Source organism: Saccostrea echinata, unplaced genomic scaffold (genome assembly GCF_033153115.1).
Source record: "Saccostrea echinata isolate AGI-Se365-2 ecotype Australia unplaced genomic scaffold, CSIRO_AGI_Sech_v1 ptg000047l, whole genome shotgun sequence".
NCBI classification, from domain to species: domain Eukaryota; kingdom Metazoa; phylum Mollusca; class Bivalvia; order Ostreida; family Ostreidae; genus Saccostrea; species Saccostrea echinata.
The window spans coordinates 14,883,273-14,905,000 of NW_026889796.1; the positions used below are offsets into that span (position 1 = coordinate 14,883,273).

A 21,728-nucleotide genomic window follows, 5' to 3' on the forward strand; every position below is an offset into this window, starting at 1 on the left:
CTTTTAAAAGATATTTTTGTATATTCTTTTGTAAAATTTTGATTGTCCGTTGTACGTGTTAACATCCTATCCCCTGGGGTCACGATTTGAACAAATTTGAATATACTCCTATATAAAAATTGATCTACTTGAGGATGTTTCAATATAAATATGACTAATCAAGGCATTGCTGCGCTGTTCTTAAGAAAAAGATTTTAAGATTTTCCCTTTGTATTCCTATGTAAAAATTTGATAGCCCATTGTGGCCCCACCCTACCCCCTGGGGGTCATGATATGTACACCGAGGATGTTTCTACACCGATGTAAATATGACTAACCATGGCTCAGCTATTCTTGAGAGGAAGATTTTTTAAAGATTTTCATTTAAATTCACATGTAAAAATTTGATCTTCCATTGTGGCTCCACCCTACTCCCGGGGACCAAGATTTAAACAATCTTTAATGTACACTATGTAATGAAGCTTTCGCTTAAGTTTCATCTTTCCTGCCCGGTGGTTCTTGAAAAGATTTTTGAAAGATGCCATTAAATTTTCACAAATTATTTATTATATCCCCTTGAAAGAGGACGTGATCCCTCATTTGAACAAACTTGAAATCCCTTTATCCAAGGATGTTTTATGGCAAGTTTGGATGAAATTGGCCCGGTGGTCCTAAAGAAGAAGATGAAAATGTGAAAAGTTTACGACGACGACAGACAACGGACAAATTCCATCAGAAAATATCATTTGAGCCATCGACTCAAAGTCAAATAATTAAACAATCAGATGGTTTTTTTTTTTTTTTTTTTTTTTTTTTTTTTTTTTTTTTTTTTTTCTAAACTGCAACTTAACAATATAAGTTAAAGTAGTACAAGTTTTTTTTTAATCTTTCATAAATTATCTTTTTTAAAAATATGTACAGTAGCAATTTTCCACATATTAAATTTCATTCATTATATATATGTATATTACACAAACTGCAATCAGTCAATCATGGTAAATTTTTAATTTATTTATATACATATGCATGTAAGAAAAAAGTAATTACTGATTAAAAATGATAAATTCTTCTGATATATATCATTATTTATTTGGACATTGAAAATAACAAAAAGGTACTTAATTTCCGACAATACTATTAAAATTAATGTTCAGGAACATAATTTTTTTTTCATGAAAAAGTCTTCATCCTCTTTCAAGAAGTGATTATATATGTACGGTTCATTTAATTAATAAAGAACAGAAGAGCTGTACTCTCATTAAAGTTTTGGTATACATGAATGCACAGTATTTTGTAAAAAAAAAAAAATACAATGAAATTAAAAAAAATGTAAATATAAATAGCTAAGCTGATTTTTCATATTTTAAATCCTGTGCTAAACTGATTGGGTATGATAAAATCAATTTACCCCAATATTTAGGTCATAAATCCTGAAGATGAGAATAGGATTCTTTTTTTACTTTGGAGGAGGGTTCATTGATCGTTATAATATACCCAAAGTAAAGATGAAAATATTGATGTAAGGGTTAAATCTTAAATCTACCAGGAAATTAATTTCATAATATTTAAAATGTGGCTCATTGTTAATATCAACATGCATACTGTTTGTCCTTTTAGATGTCCTGGAGTAAAGTGAACGTTACATTTAATGTTTTTTTTTTTTTTTTTTTTTTTTTTTGTTTTGTTTTTTTTTTGCAAATGGATCTTATCCTGGACCTGTTCATAAAGTTCACCGGCTATTAGCATGACTGGGTAGACATACTCTATTATGATCACAAATTAGGTTTGTCTTCTGGATATCCACATGCAAGTTTGTTTTTTTTTTAAAAAATAACTGATCGATATAATGAATTTTCACTACATGGTACAGCTTTGTTCCACCCTGAGCCAAAGAGAAATGAATTTCTTAATTTGGGTAGAAGAATCAGTTTTATCTTGTAAAAAGTTTGCCAAAAGACGCATAGAGATATGTAATTAGAGTTTCAGAAAAGCTGAGCGATCTTTAAAACCTTTACAGATGATGCCCAACTGCAAGAAACAAAAGGCTATGGATAGCAATAGGTTATCTGCATGTTTCAGGTGATCCTAAAAGTTCGCAGCTTTACATAAAATTGTTTGTATTTTACTTACAAAATACTATTCTTTTGGGAAATCAAGTAAGCAACATTTGACATGAGTGAACAGAGGGATTATGTGTGTATGTGGACTTCAAATTTATTGACATGTCGACATATGACAGTCTTAATTATGGGATAAAAGCCTTGCGTGATTTTTGGATTGGTTGTCGACATATTGGACATTGCTGTAGAAGGCCAACACAGCTTGCACAGCAGCAGATGTGTCCACAGGGCTCAAATAGCACCCCAATTTCCTCTTCAAGACAAATTTTGCACAGCTTCTGTTCCTTCAGGTTCCGATTCTCCATCAAAATTTCTATCAATTCTAAGGTAAAAAGATATCAATATAGAGTAAATTTATTTACCTTATAATGTATTATTTTACAAACATAAATATGATTTGGAATTGATATTGCTCACTCTTCTCTTTATCCGAGTAGTTTTCTTCAGGTGTTTTACTGGTTCCTGTTGCCACTGATTCAACTTCAGGTAATTTACTTGTTCCTTGTGCCACTGATTCAGCTTCAGGTATTTTACTGGTTCCTTGTACCAATGATTCACCTTCAGGTATTTTACTGGTTCCCTGTGCCACTGATTCAATTTCAGGTAATTTAATGACTCCTGCTGCCACTGATTCAACTTTAGGTAATATACTGATTCCTGTTGCCACTGATTCAGATTCAGTTATTTTACTGGTTCCTGTGGCCCCCGATTCAGCTTCAGTTATTTCACAGCTGGCCGCTGCAGAGGAGAGGAACCAGAAGTATAATCTAATACCAAATTGAAAAACGATTTCACACGGGGTTTTTGAGTTATTTTAATATACTCAGTAAAGGAAATAGATTTAAAATTATGATAAATAGAGAATTTAACAAATAATTTGAAGCAAATACTTTCCATTGTATCAGATATACTTCATGAAAAAAAATTATTTCTTCAAGCATGCTATGGATGATGCTTAGTTTTTTTAAAAAAAAATTTTGGAGAGGGGGATGTCAAAATTTGAACATTATAAACATAATCTAGACTCAGAAGGTTGACTAGAAGGTTGAAGTATAAATAAATGTACGTGAAATGTAAAACTTATGTAAATTAGTATTATTTACAAACCTATGAGACCTTTGCTAACTTCATCACCAATCTGAAAAAGTGTGTACATTATTTTAAAAGTTTTTTTTTAACATATACATTTAATTTGGGTCCGTGTTTTTGTCCTGTTCACATTTCATATGCTTGACTACATTTATGAGATTGATCACTTTTCGTTATCTTAATCATATTTTTCACTACAAATAATAAAATAAAGAAATAAAGATTGCTGGAATTTTATATAACATCAAAAAGACTGTAAAAGTTTGTAATTTTTATTTTATTATTATTATTATTTTTTTTTTGGGGGGGGGGTTGTTTTCAATGAGTTAAAATCCTTAATATCTTGTAAAAATGTGCTTCATGCATTAGATTTCTTCTGTTCGGTTTGTTGATAAGAAGGACAAGCAAAATGGGCTATCCTTTAAGCCACCCTATCTTAACCTGGAATGCCATTCAAAGAGAGTATAATAGGCACGACTCTACTAATTTTATTGATGTTCATGAGAAAAATCTTTCTCACCAAAGGTTTTTTTGTAACTTCGACTCGCTATAGCAAAGAGCGAGTCTGCCAGAAAACCATGCAATATTGTCCAAATCGAAGATTATCATATGGAATTAGATTGGTAGTAAAAGACTACCTAACATGTACATGCAATTGAAAAAAACAAAACAAAACAAGCAAACCATAATGACATATTATCTTTAGAGAGCCTTAAATGTATTCTATATTAAAAACAACAACAACAACAACCTTACAACTGATTTGGGTGAATTAAAAAAAAATGACCACCAAACTGAATTTTTTTGGCAAAATTCAACTACTTATAACATATTTTTCACTTATATCATCATATCGCAAATGCATTCTAGTTTAAAATCCTGAAGTGGCAATAGAATAGACAATTGGATTAAAAAGTTTCAGAATTTTTATTAGTAAAATTTCTTTTGAAAAAAGAAAATATCATTACACCTTAAAAGACTTTCTAAAATACATAATCACAAGAAATTATAGTTTTTTATGCTTCAAAATGGTAAAAGGGGTATAAATGATTAAATCTAGACCTTGAATGAGTATCTTCTCTTGTACATGTGACAAAAAAAATGGCTTTTTGGTTGTTATTTTACATTATTTTTTTCAATTCTGGTTTGAAAAGTTTTAATATGAAAAAAAAATATGAAGCAATGAAATTCCCCAAAATTCACTTTTTTGTCCGTTCAAGTCAATTCTTTAAATCTAAGCCAAAAAAGAATTGTTATATACGAGTTCTCTTACAAAAAATACTAGATTTTGAAGTCACCCTATGTTACATTATTGTGTTGCACTCCTGACATCTGATATGTATTTTATTGAACATTGTTTTAAAAATTATAACACACAATAACCCATTCTTACTTTGTAAATCAATTTGTCGTGTTGATATTTTTCATCGTTTACAGCAGGTTTTTCATATTTTGAAGACCTTAAAACATGATTATTTGCAAAGTGTAATATATATAAATTGTATTTAAAATATATGTGATATAATGAAAACTATTCCCTGAATCGACTGTAGAATTTCTGTAATTTGTTGATAGACATAGTGTTTTGAACATCAAATAGTATCAAGCATTTTTTTCAACTTATTTTTTAGAAAAGATAGTTAAAAAGCATCGGTAATTATGAAGCAGTTTTGTTGCACTCCTGACTGCAGTGAAGTTTAAAATTAAAACCATAGAACACAAAAATTCATCAGGTGTTGGCAACATCAAGTGGTAATGAAATTGTGCAATACTTATAGTCCAATACTTCATAATTAAAACAGATGAAAGTATTTAAAATTCGCATTTTATCTGGAATTATACCCTATTTTATGCCAAAAAACTAGCTTAAATGTATATTTAGAAGATAAAATATATTTTAAAGCATATTTTCTTTTAGAAGACAAACACAGTAACCCACCAGAAAAATTCTACTCATCATTTTTTCTTTATTTTTTTATTCTTATTGGATGATTTATAATTCTAACATATTTGTTGCACTCCTGACCAAAAGCATTGGGGCCTTTAAAGTAGAATTGTGAAGTGAAAATTACATAAGAACTTGTTCTGTTGTTTCAGTGAAGTTGAGGAGGAATTACTTGAATTTTATGACAATGTTTTAGTGTGTTTATTTTTAACGTTCATTAAAAAAAAATCACAAAAAAGATAAAAACACATCTGAATTAATAAAATTGAAAAAGGAAGGATTTTGATAATAAAACTGTCAATGATATAGCATTAAATTATACAAAAAGATCATTATTAATTAATGAATACGATGTACTTCTAAGCATGAATAGAAGTCTTTTCGTCACAGAACTTGAATCTTTAAAAAAAATGTGTTGCACTCCAGACCATAGAAATATGGATCTGAAGCACAGACAGATCCTGTAATTGATAAATCTATTTGGTAAAAATGTTCTTTGTGTCTTTATTTTCCAAAATAAAAATCAGAAAATCATATAATGATAATAGTTTTTTCATGCTTGGAAGCAAAACATCAAATGTTGCACTCCTGACATTTTTGGGTATGCACATATACTTGACTCTCATTAATGCTGCTTGTGATTTATATAACATTTTTAAGTTTTAAAATGTATATCAGTTATTATTTTACACTTCCAAAATTCTTTTTTGTCTTAATTTTCTATCAGAATTTTACAATCGATGTTTTTTTGGCAACACTACATTTTTTCTGTTGCACTCCTGACATGGTATAACATTTTTTTTAAACATCAGCCATGACCACAACTTGATTAAACAAAAGTTTCAACAGTCCACATTTAAAGCTCAATACTTTAAATATTATCAGGAAAGTCTTTATTTTCAACATGAAGCATTATTTTTTATTTCACAGATCTCCAAAAAATATTGAAATTTCAAAATGTCACAAAAAGGTGTTGCACTCCTGACAATTTTAGCATCATCTTTGGGCATAACTTTTTTGTTAATTGAGATATCAACGAGATATTTGGCAGATATTTAGACACTATCTAAAGACATATGCTGAGAGATAGAAATCTATTTTCATTGCCTGTATTTTTAGTGTGGGTTGATAAATATGCGTTTGGTCATATTTTTTTTTTAATTCACCCATTTCTGGGTCGATTTTTGCATATGCCTTGTTTCAATCTCAAACTTGTTCGGAGTAGATAAAACTACAAAGATTGGTTATATTATTCTTGCCGAACATTAAAAGGTTTAGAAAATTCCGTATTGGATAATACATTTCTATTTCAGATGAAGAATTACTAAATAAGTAATTTTCCATATTTCAAAAAAAGCTATTCAGAATATCAATTAATATGACATTAAATGTTTAGAACATGAACGACAGAGATGGATGTAAAACTGAAGAAACCTCTTATAGACTATCATATATCCCTTTCTTTCTTTCTTCTGCTCTCTCTCTCTCTCTCTCTCTCTCTCTCTCTCTCTGTGTGTGTGTGTGTTATTTTTGTCGATAGCACTTCTAAATAAATAGCAAATACAGAAGTAAAATAAATAAAATTAGCACACACTTTCCCTTTCTCCCAAAATACATTTGTTTCCTGTTCTATTTGAAAGAAATACTTTCAAGTTATTCTTGGTGTTATTCTTACGACTCCTCCCGAAGAGGATTTTTTTTGGCTGATTTTACTCCATTTGAATTGATTTATATGACACTTGACTCTTTCCGCCCAAACAGGGTAGTTTTTTTTCCCAAAACTTTACTCCATTTAAGAGGATTAAGGATATAATATAGGACTACAAAAAATATTGTTATTTATATTTGGTTTATCAGAATTAACATTACCACCTTATAGGTCTCTAAATTAAACAATCCTATGCGACGACATGCAAGGAAATAGAACAACTGCATGCACTGTCAAACTCTTATCTTACAGTGGAGAGCTGATTAAATATCCTGTGTATGCACATCTTTAATTTTTTATTATTTTAATTTCCTGTTTTGTATTTGATTTTCTATTATAACCACAAAAATGTTTGTCATGTACTTCACATGAAATTTAGGACAAAACACCTCATACTTGTATGTAGATTAACAATAAACATATAGGTATGTCTTAGATATAGGGTCAAGATTACAGAATTATCAATTTTGCTGTTCATTGAAAAAATCTTCTTTTTTTTCGTTTAGAAATAGCCTTGCTAAAATAAGCTCTTGAAATTTTATAATGGTTCCACTTTGCTTGTTGAAATTGAAGAGTGGAATAATTGGAACAAAAATGTATTTTTATTTAAAATATATTTCCGGCTGATTCATATGACAGATGTTTTTTGGAATTATTGTGGATAATATTGAATCTGTGCATTTAGAAAAAAAACATATCATGGGTTTTAAGACATAAAGATGTCTGAACGTTATATTCTCTAATCAGTATAAAAAAAACCCTATCAACGTAACAGGAAGGAAATTTTAAAATGGTGGCATGTGACAGGTGGTTACTTATTGGATAGCATCTTCTAAGACTTTTCCGAGCTACAAATCAAAATACTATAGCGAGACAATTGATTATTTTTGCCAGCATTAGAAAAAGAAATGTATATATAATAAGAAGTCATATAATTGTCATGTCATACAGATTGACCTTTATAATCCAGGAAAATAAATATGGAATCTTTTCAAATCGATTTTGTAATGAGAGGAAGCCACTTAATTAATTTTATGGGTTGAAAGTGCACACTTGTTTGTACTTGCTTTTTAATTATAAAACATCTATTCGTTTTCCTTGAAAATAGTATATTTTAATTGTAAAAAAAAATTATCTTTTTAATTACCTCCTGTGCTTGTTTAATAAAATTATATCCTTTGACAAACTTGATCCAGGGACAGTCCTTGAACGCCTTTGCGTGCTCCATCCACGGATCATCATCAGACTCCCAGTCCCACAACATAACCCCACAGTAAAAACATTTACATTTGTCCCCCTCACCTGTTTAAAGGGAAAGATAAGTTTTTAAAAAATCAGTAAAAAAAGTTAGTCATCTTTACTTTTTGATGAAAAATACATGTATCTGTCATTCTTCATGCCAGAGTTTAACAATTCACAGCTTGATTCATTTTCCTTTTTTACATATGTTATGCACTTGTTAGCTAAATAGTAAATACATATTTTTTGTGGATAACTCATAGAACTCGCAATAAAAATTTGGAACAAATTACCCAAATAAAAGAATCCAGCTTTAGAGAGAACTTCAGGTCTTTGTTTTATCTGTGTTGGCCATCCTGTAAATGAGGCTTTTCTCGCAGATTCCATGGCAAAATTCTGAAATTTAGGACGAGTAACACCAGGGGCATCGTTAGGTCCAAGTGACGGCCCGTATCGAAAGCTCAGATTTTCACCTGTAGGCACTTTGTGAATGATACTAAAACATGATAAATTTGCCATATTAGAAGGCGAAGAATTTGGAGTGTATTCATCTTCGCAGCTATGTTAAGGCTTCCCGAAGCTTTAAAATGCACTCAAAACATAATATGTCATTGCGAGGTCTATTTTGGTTTTAATTTATAAGTATTGAACTTTAGTACTTCCAATTTATATAAAGGATTTCCTCGGCTATATATTAACATATTTGTTATAATATCAAATAATTTTGTTGATCACGTGACGGTCATTTATAATTTTTTAAGTGTTTCATATAAATCGCTTCGGCGCAGCTGATTTACACAATAATTATAAACGTTTTTTTATATAAACAAACTCATCGTATCTTTGTGTATCCGAAATGTGCTTGGGAAAAGTCATAGTATTACTTTGGTACAAAATATTTCCTGAGAAATTCAACTTACCTACAAATTTGAGGGGATTTTCCACACAATATCGTAATCTGTATTAAAACAAAGCCAACACACATTTTTCCCAAGCAAGGTTCAGTTAGAGAACAACCTCTTCTTACAGATTTCCACAAAAATTCTCAGATTAATCCTCATTAATCACCTGCGCCAGACTCTTTTATACACGCAAAATAAATTTTACCTCCAACCACGGGTATAAAACAGAGTACATTTCAAAAGTATATTTTTCATAAGCATTTTGAACATGCTTAATTTCAATCAAGGGTAGGTAAGCGGTTAATTTTTAAGATATTCGGACATATAAGACTTAAAAAACCTTTAACGACCCGTGAATTTTGCAATAGCTATCTAGCATTTTACATGCAGTTTGAAATGAAGTGTAAAGTTCATGACACTCTCCCCGTCATAACACCTCAAGTTTGCAGTGACTTGACGTCATTTTCCATTATGACGTCATATTTTGGTAGTTCAGAGATGTGAAGGCACAGAGTGCACTGTGATATTCTACGGGAAGCCTTAACCTACCTGCGTAATTGCATCCCACGTTGCCGCACCCAGGGACATTCAGGCACGTGCTGTCTATGTTCCACGGCCACAATATCCCCCGCACACCAGCCACTGAGAATTCCCCCACAGTGAGTACATTGTACCTTGTCATCAAGTCCTGTGTAATAAAATCCATCTTGTGCCAGAGCTTGTGGAGTCACTGGTACACCAGCAGGCCAGCGGTGGTCAAATGTTTGTAATCGTTTGTTGTAATCGTTTCTCAATGGTGCAAGTCGTTCATACGGTGATTGTGGAATAATATCCATATTGCAATATACATGTACACATAGATTTGTATTCCCTAGATTGTACGCTGTTTATGGTTTCACTGTATTTTTGTCAGTTTAGAATCTGCCCTTTGTAAAATATCACTATCTAATCTAAAAATAAAAGAATGGTGCATACTATATACATGTATTTATATTTAAAAATTCCAACAGGACCTAAGGAACTTCCTCTTTCCTTGGATAAAAAAAAAAACAAGCGATTTCAAAAGTATTTAGCTTTTACCTGTATTTTCCTGATATCTTGTCAAATATACAGGGTTAAGGAAACATTCAATACAGATATAAAATTGTGGCTTTTGAGGTTTTTTTAAGGGTAAAGAGGGGAATCTTAAATATTCTCTTAGTACAGGAACTGAAGTGCCATGGGCCACAATACTCACCAAAGTAACGTTCAGGTAAACAACAAGTAAACAAGTTATAATGTTGTCACATTCTGGCCTTAAGATACCATTTGAGTACAGTTCCTAGGATTACTGTAAATCACTTTTTATGCGCGAAAATTTTATTATTGCATATATAATTAAAATTTCATTTTCGCGTATATTTTTATAAGTATAGATTACATTCAATAGCTAGAACTTGTAAAAAAAAATTGTCTCGTTTATAAATACACATGTACCAAATACATGTACTTACCTTCCAAAAATAAGGTGATCTACAGTATATGCGTTCAATGATATTAATGAAAAAATCCATTGCATTGATGATATCCAGAATACCATGGCATTCTTCATTTGTAATTAATCAAAATCTGAAAAGCAGACCTATTTTTGTATTCATATGAAGCAGAATGTAGGGACTTCTTTTAGAAGTCTTTTGCCTTGACCTTCAATTTAACATTTAGATGTTTTATCAATGAACAATATTCATTTCCATCCCTACTTTGATTCCATATATCCCTTTGAAATAAAATACACCAAAAAGTTTGGCACATCTGTTTCATATCTGGATATTTTACTGAAAACAGACGTTAATGGTAACCTAACAACAAAACTTTTTGATAAACGAGATGCCTTCAGCTTTTCTGTCACCAACTTCCCTTATTTATGTAGCAATATACCATTATCACCAGCATATGGTGTTTATGTCTCCTATTTGACTGATACCCAAGAGCATGCTTTATGTGCGAACAATTTGAAAACGAGGCAAGCTATTGACAAATAAGCTGATGATACAAGAATACCAACAGTTTCGTTTAAAGTCAACATTTTGCAAATTCTATGAATAACCTTGCTAGTAAGTCAATCTATCGTTAAGTCGAATGTTGACCGATATTTTTCATATAAATTCTTAGGCACACAAGGCGGATGTGACCGGCCGAGGGGATGCTTACTCCACCATGTTACCTGATCCCACCTCTGATGTTTTAGAGGTCCATGTTTGTCTTCTCCTAATTTGTATTGTTCCAATTTTGAGCTTGATTACTGTTCTTTGCCTTCATAATACACACACAATAAGTACCTCAGAGTACTAGTATTTCTACATACAGACAATGTCGAAAACGAGGCAAGCCATTGTTACGGAATTTCCGATTGCCCGATCATGACAAGGAGCACGCCACGGCTAGGACGACAGGATGCTTACTCCTCCATGGCTCCTGATCCCACCTCTGGTTTTAAATTTTCATGTTTGCTCTGCTCCCAATTTAACTACTGTTCTTTTTTTTGTCATTTTCAAGTTTAACAAATTCTTTGTGAAATTTAATTGGCTTAGATTAACTTGATTGGCCAAAATATATCCTAAATGCACCACATTGCACTGTAGTAAGGTGTAATGCCACAGTTATCCCGCAAAGAAGTACTAGTATCTTTTTTACCATTTTTCTTTTTAATGGTTGTAATCTTTTGAAATTTAAATAAAACGTTACTATCCGTTACTAAACATAATTATTCACCTACATGTTTTCAGATTTGAACATATTTTATTATGTACTGAAACATAAATGGATTGGGCATCAGGCATAGCCTATATATAAGCCCTCTCCACCTACATACATATGAATCCAAATCGCACAGCATCAAAAATGTAATTTTGGTTCATAAAATTTCAATCACCCTGAATTATTAAACTCATTCAAAATGTAACTAGCTAGCGTTTTAACTTTAAATAACATTTACTTACGGAAATGTCACTTGTTATAGAAAAATTCTCTTATGACTGAAATACACACTAACAAATCTTCAATCACACCATCCAAAATCACCCTGTGGCTGTGTTTTTTAAGAAAATGTTCATATTTGATACGACTCAATTAATTGTTAAAATATATCCTGGTGGTTGCTGCATATACTTTCCATAAATGTACATTCATTGATGCTGGTAACCTTTTTAAGGCTAAGCCACCTCATAGATTTTTTAGCATTTCGTGTTGCCCTACAAAATATGAAAGCCAATCAGAAACTTATCAAAAGTGTTGCACAATGTAGTAATTTCTTTACGTAAAATAATAATCTTTTATTATTAGGGTTGTCATAATTATAACCTTAAAAAAATTACAATTAAATCATACGTATATGATATACATACTAGGTTGTCCATCAAGTTCGTATACAAATCTTATAATTTTCTTAATTTAAATTTAATGACCACACTGCCGAACGTGTACGATAATATTTTAATAGACACCAAAGTTTAGTAAATTTATAAAAATTATAACAAAACACTATTTTACGAACGTTATAGAAGTAAGTACTTAGAGTTTGTATATGCAAGCCTCTCGGCCCAGTTTGACGTAAAGCTAGTTCCATGATAACGTTAAAAATATAGATTTTGATTTTTTATCAGATCGTGAACACACGCTATTTTTTCTTTATTATGCCACACTGCCAATTATTTGCGATAAAATTTATATAAGGATCATAACTGGGTAAAATTTTAAGATTCAAAACAAAACACGATAAATTACGATCTTCATTAGTATAAACACTTCGCATACACAGTTTGCACAGCCCAGTCCAACGTTGCGCTAGATTTTTAACAATATCATGAATAAGGATATCCTATTTTCATCAAATAACAGTGGTTTCCACTTCTTGTAGTGTCCCCCAAATTGTACAACTTTGAAAATTCGTATATAACCAATCTCAAATCAATGAACAAAATGTTCCAATAATTTCGAGTTGTTTGAATAATTATTTTGTCTTTGACATAGTTTCTGTTTCAACCTAATTAAAAATTAATTTTATAACTTCCAGACCCTGTCACTTTTTCTGTCAATTTTTGAAGCACATTTCTTGCAGATTTTCTACATATTTTCACAATCTGTCAAATAAGCGACACTACAGATATCAGAAAATGACGAAAGCCACTTTATATGTGACACTTTAAATTTTTATTAAGCTTTGATTTGTTTAATGAAGAAAATAACCATTTTAATTCGTAAACTTTATTTCAAAATTTATGGCATTTTAACCTTGGCCCATGCTAACTATATGCGACCTTTAAAGACCGCAATTTTTTTTTACATAAATATTACGTTCAAACAATCAAAACCACACTATTCGGACTTGGTTTTCCTAACAAATATTTTGTTAAACAATAAATATATCTAGGAACATTCAGTTTGACAAAAACGTAATTGTCAACGAACTTTATGGACTACCCTCGTGTGTGTGTGTTTGTATCAATGAGCCAGGGTTTACTAGCTACAAAGCACAACATGCATTAACTCTCCAAGTGTTAGCGAAATATTACATGTAATGAGCTTCACTGTCCCATAAAAAGGAAAAAAAAAACGTTTTAAAGATATGAAGACATTTACCATATGTATGCTTTTTTTATTTACCAGTTACATATGTATTGATTTAAATAAACAAACATAATAAAAACCTGTGAAATCAAAATAACACATCAATGCAAGATAAAAAAAAACAATATCAGAAAAAATTTCCAATTTTACAACACATTGCAATATGATTGAATGGGATAATAGAAGGAGTGCCACTCTGCTGAAAGAGACGCAGATAACTGATATATTGTAAGTTTTCTTCTTAAAAAGTCATTCGATCAGTTTTCCCCATGTGGTGTGCTGTAAATCAGATTTAATTTGTGTGAGAGAAACCCTACGTAGGGACACCAAACCAAAATTTTTAGTCCCTACGAATCTCGCTGAGATTATGAGAGAAATACCTGCGAATTTCAAAAAAAAAATTATTCTCGAATAATTATTGCCACAAATACAAGTATCTTTTTAATTACGTATTTATGTACAATGTTTCCTCAAACAAGAAAAATTTATTGTCTTGGAAGAATTTCAAACTGAAAAATTACGAATAAAAGGTGTCTCAAGTAATAATTGGTTTACAGTACCGGTACATACATTTTGCTTCCTTGAATTTCATTTCAATCTCCTTTCTTTGTTAGACAGTTCTCCTAATTACAGAAAAAAGCATCATTTAAGCAGAAAAAGATCATTTTAAGCAGAAAAAAACCATTTAAGCAACCAGGGGTTCACTTTCCAATAAGCAAAGGAAAATATAGTTTTTTTTTCATTCATTAACAAGTGTGCAAGCTGTTGAATGGACAATACCATAACATGATACATGTATTTCAAAGGATGTGCATTTAAAACAATGCCTCTCCCCACTAAGCAGGGATGATGTGCATATTGATACAAATTCTTCATCAGGTTCCTTTTTCTTAACGAATATAATAAGATTTCAGGTTTTACTGAAATCTGCTTCCAAAAATATAGTTTTAAACATTCTTGTCTTAGATAAATTTACATTCTCATAAATATTTACAGTAGCAATGTTTTCACAAATTACTTATGTAATGTTCATTCACCAATTACTTTACACTGTAATATACAGAAAACAGCGACATTATATACAGTGTACTACACTAACCAAACTAATTGTTAAGTCAAAATAATTGAATATGCATGTACATTGTATGTGTAGCAAAAACTGTAATTCTAGGATAAAAATTTTAAAAATTCTTGACACAAAGAAAGAATGAATAATAAATATAACAATAAAAAATTCTTAATTTCAAACAATTCTATTGACATTGACATACAAGTACAAAGTAAAAAAAAATATTAAGAAGAAGGTAGACATGTATTTGCACATGTAATTGATAAACAACGAGAGAGTTCAACAAAGCTTCAATACTTGAACAATGTAACAAAGCTGTAATACTTGAACAACATACAGATTATTTTAGAAGTAAAATTATAATAAATTCATTAAAAAGAAAAGGAATGTAAAAAGATGATTTTCCTTTTAGTAGCAATACATAAAATGACTGTGTACTTATTTGTACATCTATCAAAGTAATTAGTTACAAGTGGAAGTAACCAGTTACAAGTGGCAAATAACCTTGACAGTCACTCGATTATCATAAATATATCTTTATATGACAAAGTGAGCCACCCCTAAGGCATGAACCCTGGATTTTTTTTTTTTTTTTGGGGGGGGGGGGGATAATAATAAATGATGTGTGGCTGCTAGATCTCAGAGTGAGAAGAAAGTTTAAGATATAATGATTTTACAATGCATTATCAACTTAAACACATCCTGATTTCAATTCAGAACCATGTACAGGTTGTGAATTTCATAAGTTGGATGGGTTCAATGATCTAAGATTAGGCTCCTGGACATATACATAACATCAAAATAACTCATTATCAACATGCATACCATTTATCCTTAAAATATACTGATAAAATTATTCAGATTAGTTTGTTAGATTTATTGAATTTGCAGTTACTTCACCAATAAAATGGACTGACCAGAAGCTATCCCCCAACTCCTTTGTCACTGTTACAATAGTGTTGTGAAGAAGCTACATTTCAACTGATAGTTTCATCAGATATTTATGCATTTCAAAATTATTCATCATAGCAAAATCAATTTACCATGTATTAATTTCCTATATTTCTCGAACATTGTAAAAAATGTTTAAAGCAAACATGGATCTAAGAAGATTTTTTTTTTGATAAGAGGCTCCCAAGAGCCAGAATTGCTAACCTGGCTGTAGCCAGATTAAAAAAACTCCAATATATGGATGATCAGATGGCTATACAATTTGCTAATTACAAAGATTTTATTTTAGTTGGCCATTTTGGTTTTAACAATTTACAGCTATCGTATAATTTTCAAATAAATAAATGCAGACAAAAAACTACAAAAATAACAAATTTATAAATGTTCTTCAGGAGCTATTACTCCAACATTTGGGATCAAATAATGAAATTTGGTAGACAAGAAGACCTTATTGTACCATTTGATTTTGTCATTAGAGTTATACAAATATAAAAAATCTGTCAGGGAGTTTCATGAGATATTTTAAAAAGTTTATGATGACCCTTGAATGACGAAGAAGCCAGGTGATGGCATAAGCTCACTTAACCTTCTGGGCCAGGTGAACTAAAAATCAATACAGTTTAGTAAAACTTGTCTAATTCGGATGTGGTGAATTCCAAAATCTTGCCTATTAGAATATACAAATGTAAGATTTTTATTCCCTTTTTATTTAAAATTAATCAAGTAATAAAAATTATTTAAATGTCATTGTTTTAAATGTCTGATCTGAAATGCTGTCTAATCTGGCCAATTTCTATGGAAACAATGGTGTCCATATTAGACCAAGTTTTACTGCACTAATAAATAAACTATTTGATATAACAAAGAATGTCTGCCATCTGATTATAGGCCATAATCATGTATTGCTGCTTTTGAAAATAAAATCAACAGAAATAATACATTACAAATATCAAAATCCCAAGTGAATATATCTAGTGTCTATATCCAAGTAACTATAAATAAGTTGTCCCTGGTCCAGACTTAAATATATATATATATATAGTTTGAATGAAGGATATTTGCTAGCAACAATATTGTTTTAAATTTTAAGCTTATATTTCTTGAAGGACAGAATTTGGAGCTGATTCACTCCAAAGTTACATGTAATCTCAATACTACCAAACTTCCATGATTGCTACAATTAAATGATGGATAAAAAAAGATATATTCCACTCCAACTTTAATTTGACCAGTATTAACAGAAATAAGGATAATCCTAAGCAATATTGAGGCCTCACATACACAAGGCTTAAAATAAAGGATGAATGATGAATTACTTATTTAAAACAAACTGGCAAAGATAACAAATGAGGCGGGATTGAACAGCCCATTGAAGTTCTTTTCTTTCTTTCTTGTTTTTTTTTTTTTTTTAGAAGATTACTTGTAAACCATGAAATATTCAATTTTGAAATACATATACAAGTAGATTAGTTAACAATCAAGATCAGATTAATTCTAATCTACATTTAGATTTACTTAATATAACCCTGAGAAAACTCACAGCCATAGCAGATATAAAAACAACAATAATTCAAACACATTAGCTGCGCTTTAAAATGCTTACACCAAGGATTAGAAAAGCATTTTTAAAAATATTTGCATCAATACTTGCACAGGGGCAATATTTGCCAAGCAACAGGAAAGTTTTCAGTATGTCTGGAAATGCACTGCACTCAGAGCTTTTATCCTGTGGATATATCAAAGGGCAATATAGTTTGCATTGTTATACTTTCAATTAAATAGTCAATTTTAATTGGTTTAAAAATATTTGTTAAAAAGTACAATTATTCTACCATGTACATAAACCGTGCCCTTCAGGTAACATTAAATAGCAAAGGTTGAAAATGCATACACGATGACAGGTAACAGCATAAAAATTGTTAACTGTGCAGAATGTTTGCGCGTACATTTTAAATTACCATGATATATTTTCCTTTAAATGCATTTTAAATACATTCAGTATAACAAAAAAAAATATTACATGATTTTTTAAAGGTTACATGTGAAATTGCTATCCCTTGAAAATCATTGTTGACCTCAGCTGCATCTTACTGTATCAGTTATTAATGGTTTTCAATGGATAACATTTTCATGTGTTACCCTAAAAAACATGAAATATTTTTATAATATAACAAAGCAAAACTTTTTAAATAATTTTTTTGAAAAGGAAATTATATTAAGCATGAATTAAATGAGGCATGGATCTGTAAATGTGATATAAAACTGTTCTTTCAGGACTAATACCCCCTTATGCGACACACTTGACAATGGGCTTTTTTGAAAAACTGTATATGAAAGCCCTTCGAGATATTTTGTGACCCTGACTTTGTCCATGTACATGTTCCAGTACATGTAATTTGATAAATCCTTTGATTTGTCATATATCAGGTTCTAAAATTGTTTCTCTAGGGTACTGAAAAAAATGCAAAAAAATTTTTACATTCTGCATCCCAGTGACCTTGTCAAAATGACATCAAGCAAAATCTTCTTTTGAATAATATTTTGGGAAATGACACAAAATATGTTATCCATTATTCTCAACAAATGAATTTCAAATCAATACTCTATGTATTTACCTATGTTCAAATAATATTTTTGGAAATGGCACCAATATTAAATTTTTTATACTCAGCGATCAATTTTAAAAATTATTATTGGATTCCACGTCCAGAAAAATTCCAGTGATTCTAGGACTTGCCTGTAAGTTGGACACAGAGTTTTAGAGGGTAATTTAACTCCCAAAATTCTTAGACTTACAGGCAAGTTTATATGGTAGACCATGTCCAATGACCTCTTGAACAGTAAAAAATATGTCAAGTATGACAAAATGTAAGTAAGGGCATAATGTATGACAGAGACGGACAAGATGATTCCTCTCTCTCTCTCTCTCTCTCTCTCTCTTGTGTATCATGGTGTATATGCATAATATGTATAACAGTTTTATGAGATAAAAGCCTTTAATGATTTTTTGATGGGTTGTCGACATATTGGACATTGTTGTAAAGGGGCAGCACAGCTGGGACAGCAGCAGATGTGTCCACAGGGCTCAAACAACACCCCAACTTCTTCATCCAGACAAATTTTGCACAGCTTCTGTTCCTTTAGATTTCGATTCTCCTCTAAAATTTCTTTCATTTCTAGGGTTACAAAGAAATCAATACAATCATTTTTTATGTTATGTTTCAAAAATAAAGGACTTAGAAGAAGGATTAAGCTATATAAGCCTTCAATATCTGTATAACAATTTAAAAGTAATTTGAAACAAGAATAATGTGTTCTTTTTTATTACAGCAGGATTTTCAATCTGCCACAATCCTTCAATTTATTAACACTGCAAAAATTTCATTTTATATAGATACATGTACTGGTAACTATACATTGTGTAATTTTGCCAGTATCCTAAGGTACATGTATTTCCATTTTTATAAATTAAAATTTTTCTCAAATTTTTTCTTCATTTGCAATATTATAATTGTTGCTTTTTTTTAAATGAGGATTCTTGAATAATGGATACACAGTTTCTTCTATGTAGAGAACTGTGATCAGAATTCCACTACTTTGTTGCTACAAATGCATAGTTATATTACTCACTCTTCTCTTTATCTGAAGAGTTTTCGGTTTTACTGGTTCCCGCTGCAGCTGACTCAGCAACAGGTATTTTACTGGCCCCTGCTGCTGCGGAAGTAGAGGGACCAGAAGCTGCATAATCTGATACCGAAGATGAAGGGGGATCAACCACTGATTTCACACTGGTCTCTTGAGCTGTTTAAATATAAAGGGTATAGGTTTTCAAATATGACAAGAAAATATGACAAGCAGAAAATTTCACAACACCTATCTATGTTTAAAATTTTTCATTTGTGATAATTTTTTCCAATATTGGAAGTATACATGAACTTAGTGGCAAAAAAAGTATTCTTTTGAGGTTTCTTTTTTTTTTTTTGTTTGGTATCAAGGTTTGAAATTTATTAATCTAGACTCAGAAGGTTTCAGACATAATGTGTAAATAAATTTAAGGAAAAAGGTTAAATTACAGTATTTACAAACCTATGGGACCATGGCTAACTTCATCATCAATCTGCATTCTGTTCATTTCCTTAAAAAAAAAAAAAAAAAAAAAAAAAAAAAAACGTGAAATTTTCAAAAATGTTCACATACATGTATATGATTATAATTTTTTATATATATATAGGGTACAAACAATATATTATTTAATATAAAAATATAAATGATTATTTCTGGATTACAGATTTTATGAACATCCAAGATTTGAAACCTGGCAGTCTCTTTGAAAGCTTGTGATTTTAATGTACTTGGCATTTTTTTTCACCAAAGGACCTTAAAAGCAAGCAAAAAATGTGCTTCATGCAGTATTTTTTCCATGCTAGACAAAAGGGATTACATTGTTTATCTTGTTTACGATGTTTTTACCTAAAACAGACATTCAGAGAGAGAGAGAGAGTACACTGTGTATTCAGTGTACTGTTTAGTGATGTAGTGTACATGTATTGGTATATATAGTACAGGGATGGCTGCGAACTGATTTGAAAAATTTACACCTTGAAGTTCTGACATCAGAAAATTGTTTTTCTTAATACATGTACCAGAATATATATTCTTCTGTAGACTAAACCTGCTAACAATAAAAAAAATTGCTACCAGAATTTTCAGTGAAGCCCCACTGGTAAAGTGTGGTGTAGTTAATTTTAAACTTGAACTATGACTTAAACTATGCAACACAAAGTTGGTAAGTTTTCCAATTCAATCACCCATATGAAGGCAAACAGCTCTTTTTTCCCCCCAATAGGCAATTTAACTATATTTCAAGAATGATACAATCTCTCAACATACCATTATAATTGTGTTAAATGACAAAAGGATACTTAAAGCGACAGTACGGCTGCAAAATGTGTGCTATTTCATCCAAATTTACCCGATATGTCATTAAGAAATAAGGTATAAAGTTGATGTAAGCAGTTTGAGAAACAGAAATATTCTCTACTCAAACAAAATTAACGTAATTAGAATCTGCCGGAAAATCAAGGGTCGTACGAACTGGAGCAATCTTAGATCTGTTTATTTGTACCACGTGAATTCTAAAAAGGCACGTGCCTACACTGGAGAGTTTACAGTTATAATGAATATTAGGTGAAAGCAATTTTCAAAAACACAAATTATCATAACTTACTGATAAAATAATCTAAAATAATAATCGTAAAGATTTTAGTCTGAATTCAGGCGAATTGTTTACGTTTTGTGTATTGGGGTCCGAGAAAGGGAAAACCAACTAATCATACGTTATCGCGGCAAATGTCAAACAAAATATTTTTCTGCACAGTTAAAAAAAATTAGCATTTCAAATGGCAACAATTTTTATAAGTCAAAGATGTATTTTTAATGTTGAGTTTACACTATTTTTTTTCTTTGAAAGCGACGGAAAAATGAGAAATGATAACAAGTATCAACAAACCTGTCGAATAGAACCTTCAAGAGCCCTGCGTGAGTGTCGCCGAGTTCCCGTTTCTTCCTTATCCAGCGATTTTATTAATCCCCAAACTAAATTTTAGTCATGAAAGTTGCTTTTTCAAGTTCTATTTTCAGTTTCTTTTTCTTTTTGGTCGACTTGGTCAATGTAGCAGGCCTACCGGTATTCCCTCTCTAACCATGCTGTTTTGTTTATGAAAACTACGCATGCGTGCATAGCATGGAATGTGGAACCCCGAACACGTTGCGATGTATATATTTACGTCCCATAAATAACTATTAATTTTAATGAAATAATCCAAATTATTTAATTGTAAAAGTTGTAATTTTCTGAAAGTCTATACATTTATGAGTAGTAAAAAAATTCCAAATCTTGTCGGAAAATTTTATCTAGTCAGTTTTTTGATGAGATGCGCCGTACTATCACTTTAACTGAAGGAACACTAATTTGGTCTACCATTTTTAGAGAAATAATTTGTGATTTTTTTTCCTTCTTCTTCTTTGTTTTCATTTCCATTAAATTTTATCTTAATTTTCGTTTTTAATTAAGTGGGATTTGTAAATTACTCATTAAATACCAATAAAATATGAATACAAT

General features: G+C 30.7%; 1 protein-coding gene across 1 annotated transcript in view; it reads right to left on the reverse strand.

Moving 5' to 3' along the window:
* Positions 1-1,708: 1,708 nt before the first annotated feature.
* The window catches only part of LOC133202522 (baculoviral IAP repeat-containing protein 3-like), a 25,606-nt gene continuing 5,586 nt past the window's right edge, over positions 1,709-21,728 (reverse strand). Inside the window, exons 3-11 of the mRNA XM_061338360.1 lie at positions 19,694-19,742; positions 19,238-19,408; positions 18,589-18,783; positions 9,532-9,865; positions 8,374-8,576; positions 7,989-8,143; positions 3,207-3,237; positions 2,517-2,837; positions 1,709-2,421 (exon numbers count right to left, since the gene is read on the reverse strand). Coding sequence (XP_061194344.1) covers positions 2,225-2,421; positions 2,517-2,837; positions 3,207-3,237; positions 7,989-8,143; positions 8,374-8,576; positions 9,532-9,865; positions 18,589-18,783; positions 19,238-19,408; positions 19,694-19,742 — 1,656 coding nt within the window. The 3' untranslated portion in view covers positions 1,709-2,224. The remainder of the gene's footprint in view (positions 2,422-2,516; positions 2,838-3,206; positions 3,238-7,988; positions 8,144-8,373; positions 8,577-9,531; positions 9,866-18,588; positions 18,784-19,237; positions 19,409-19,693; positions 19,743-21,728) is intronic.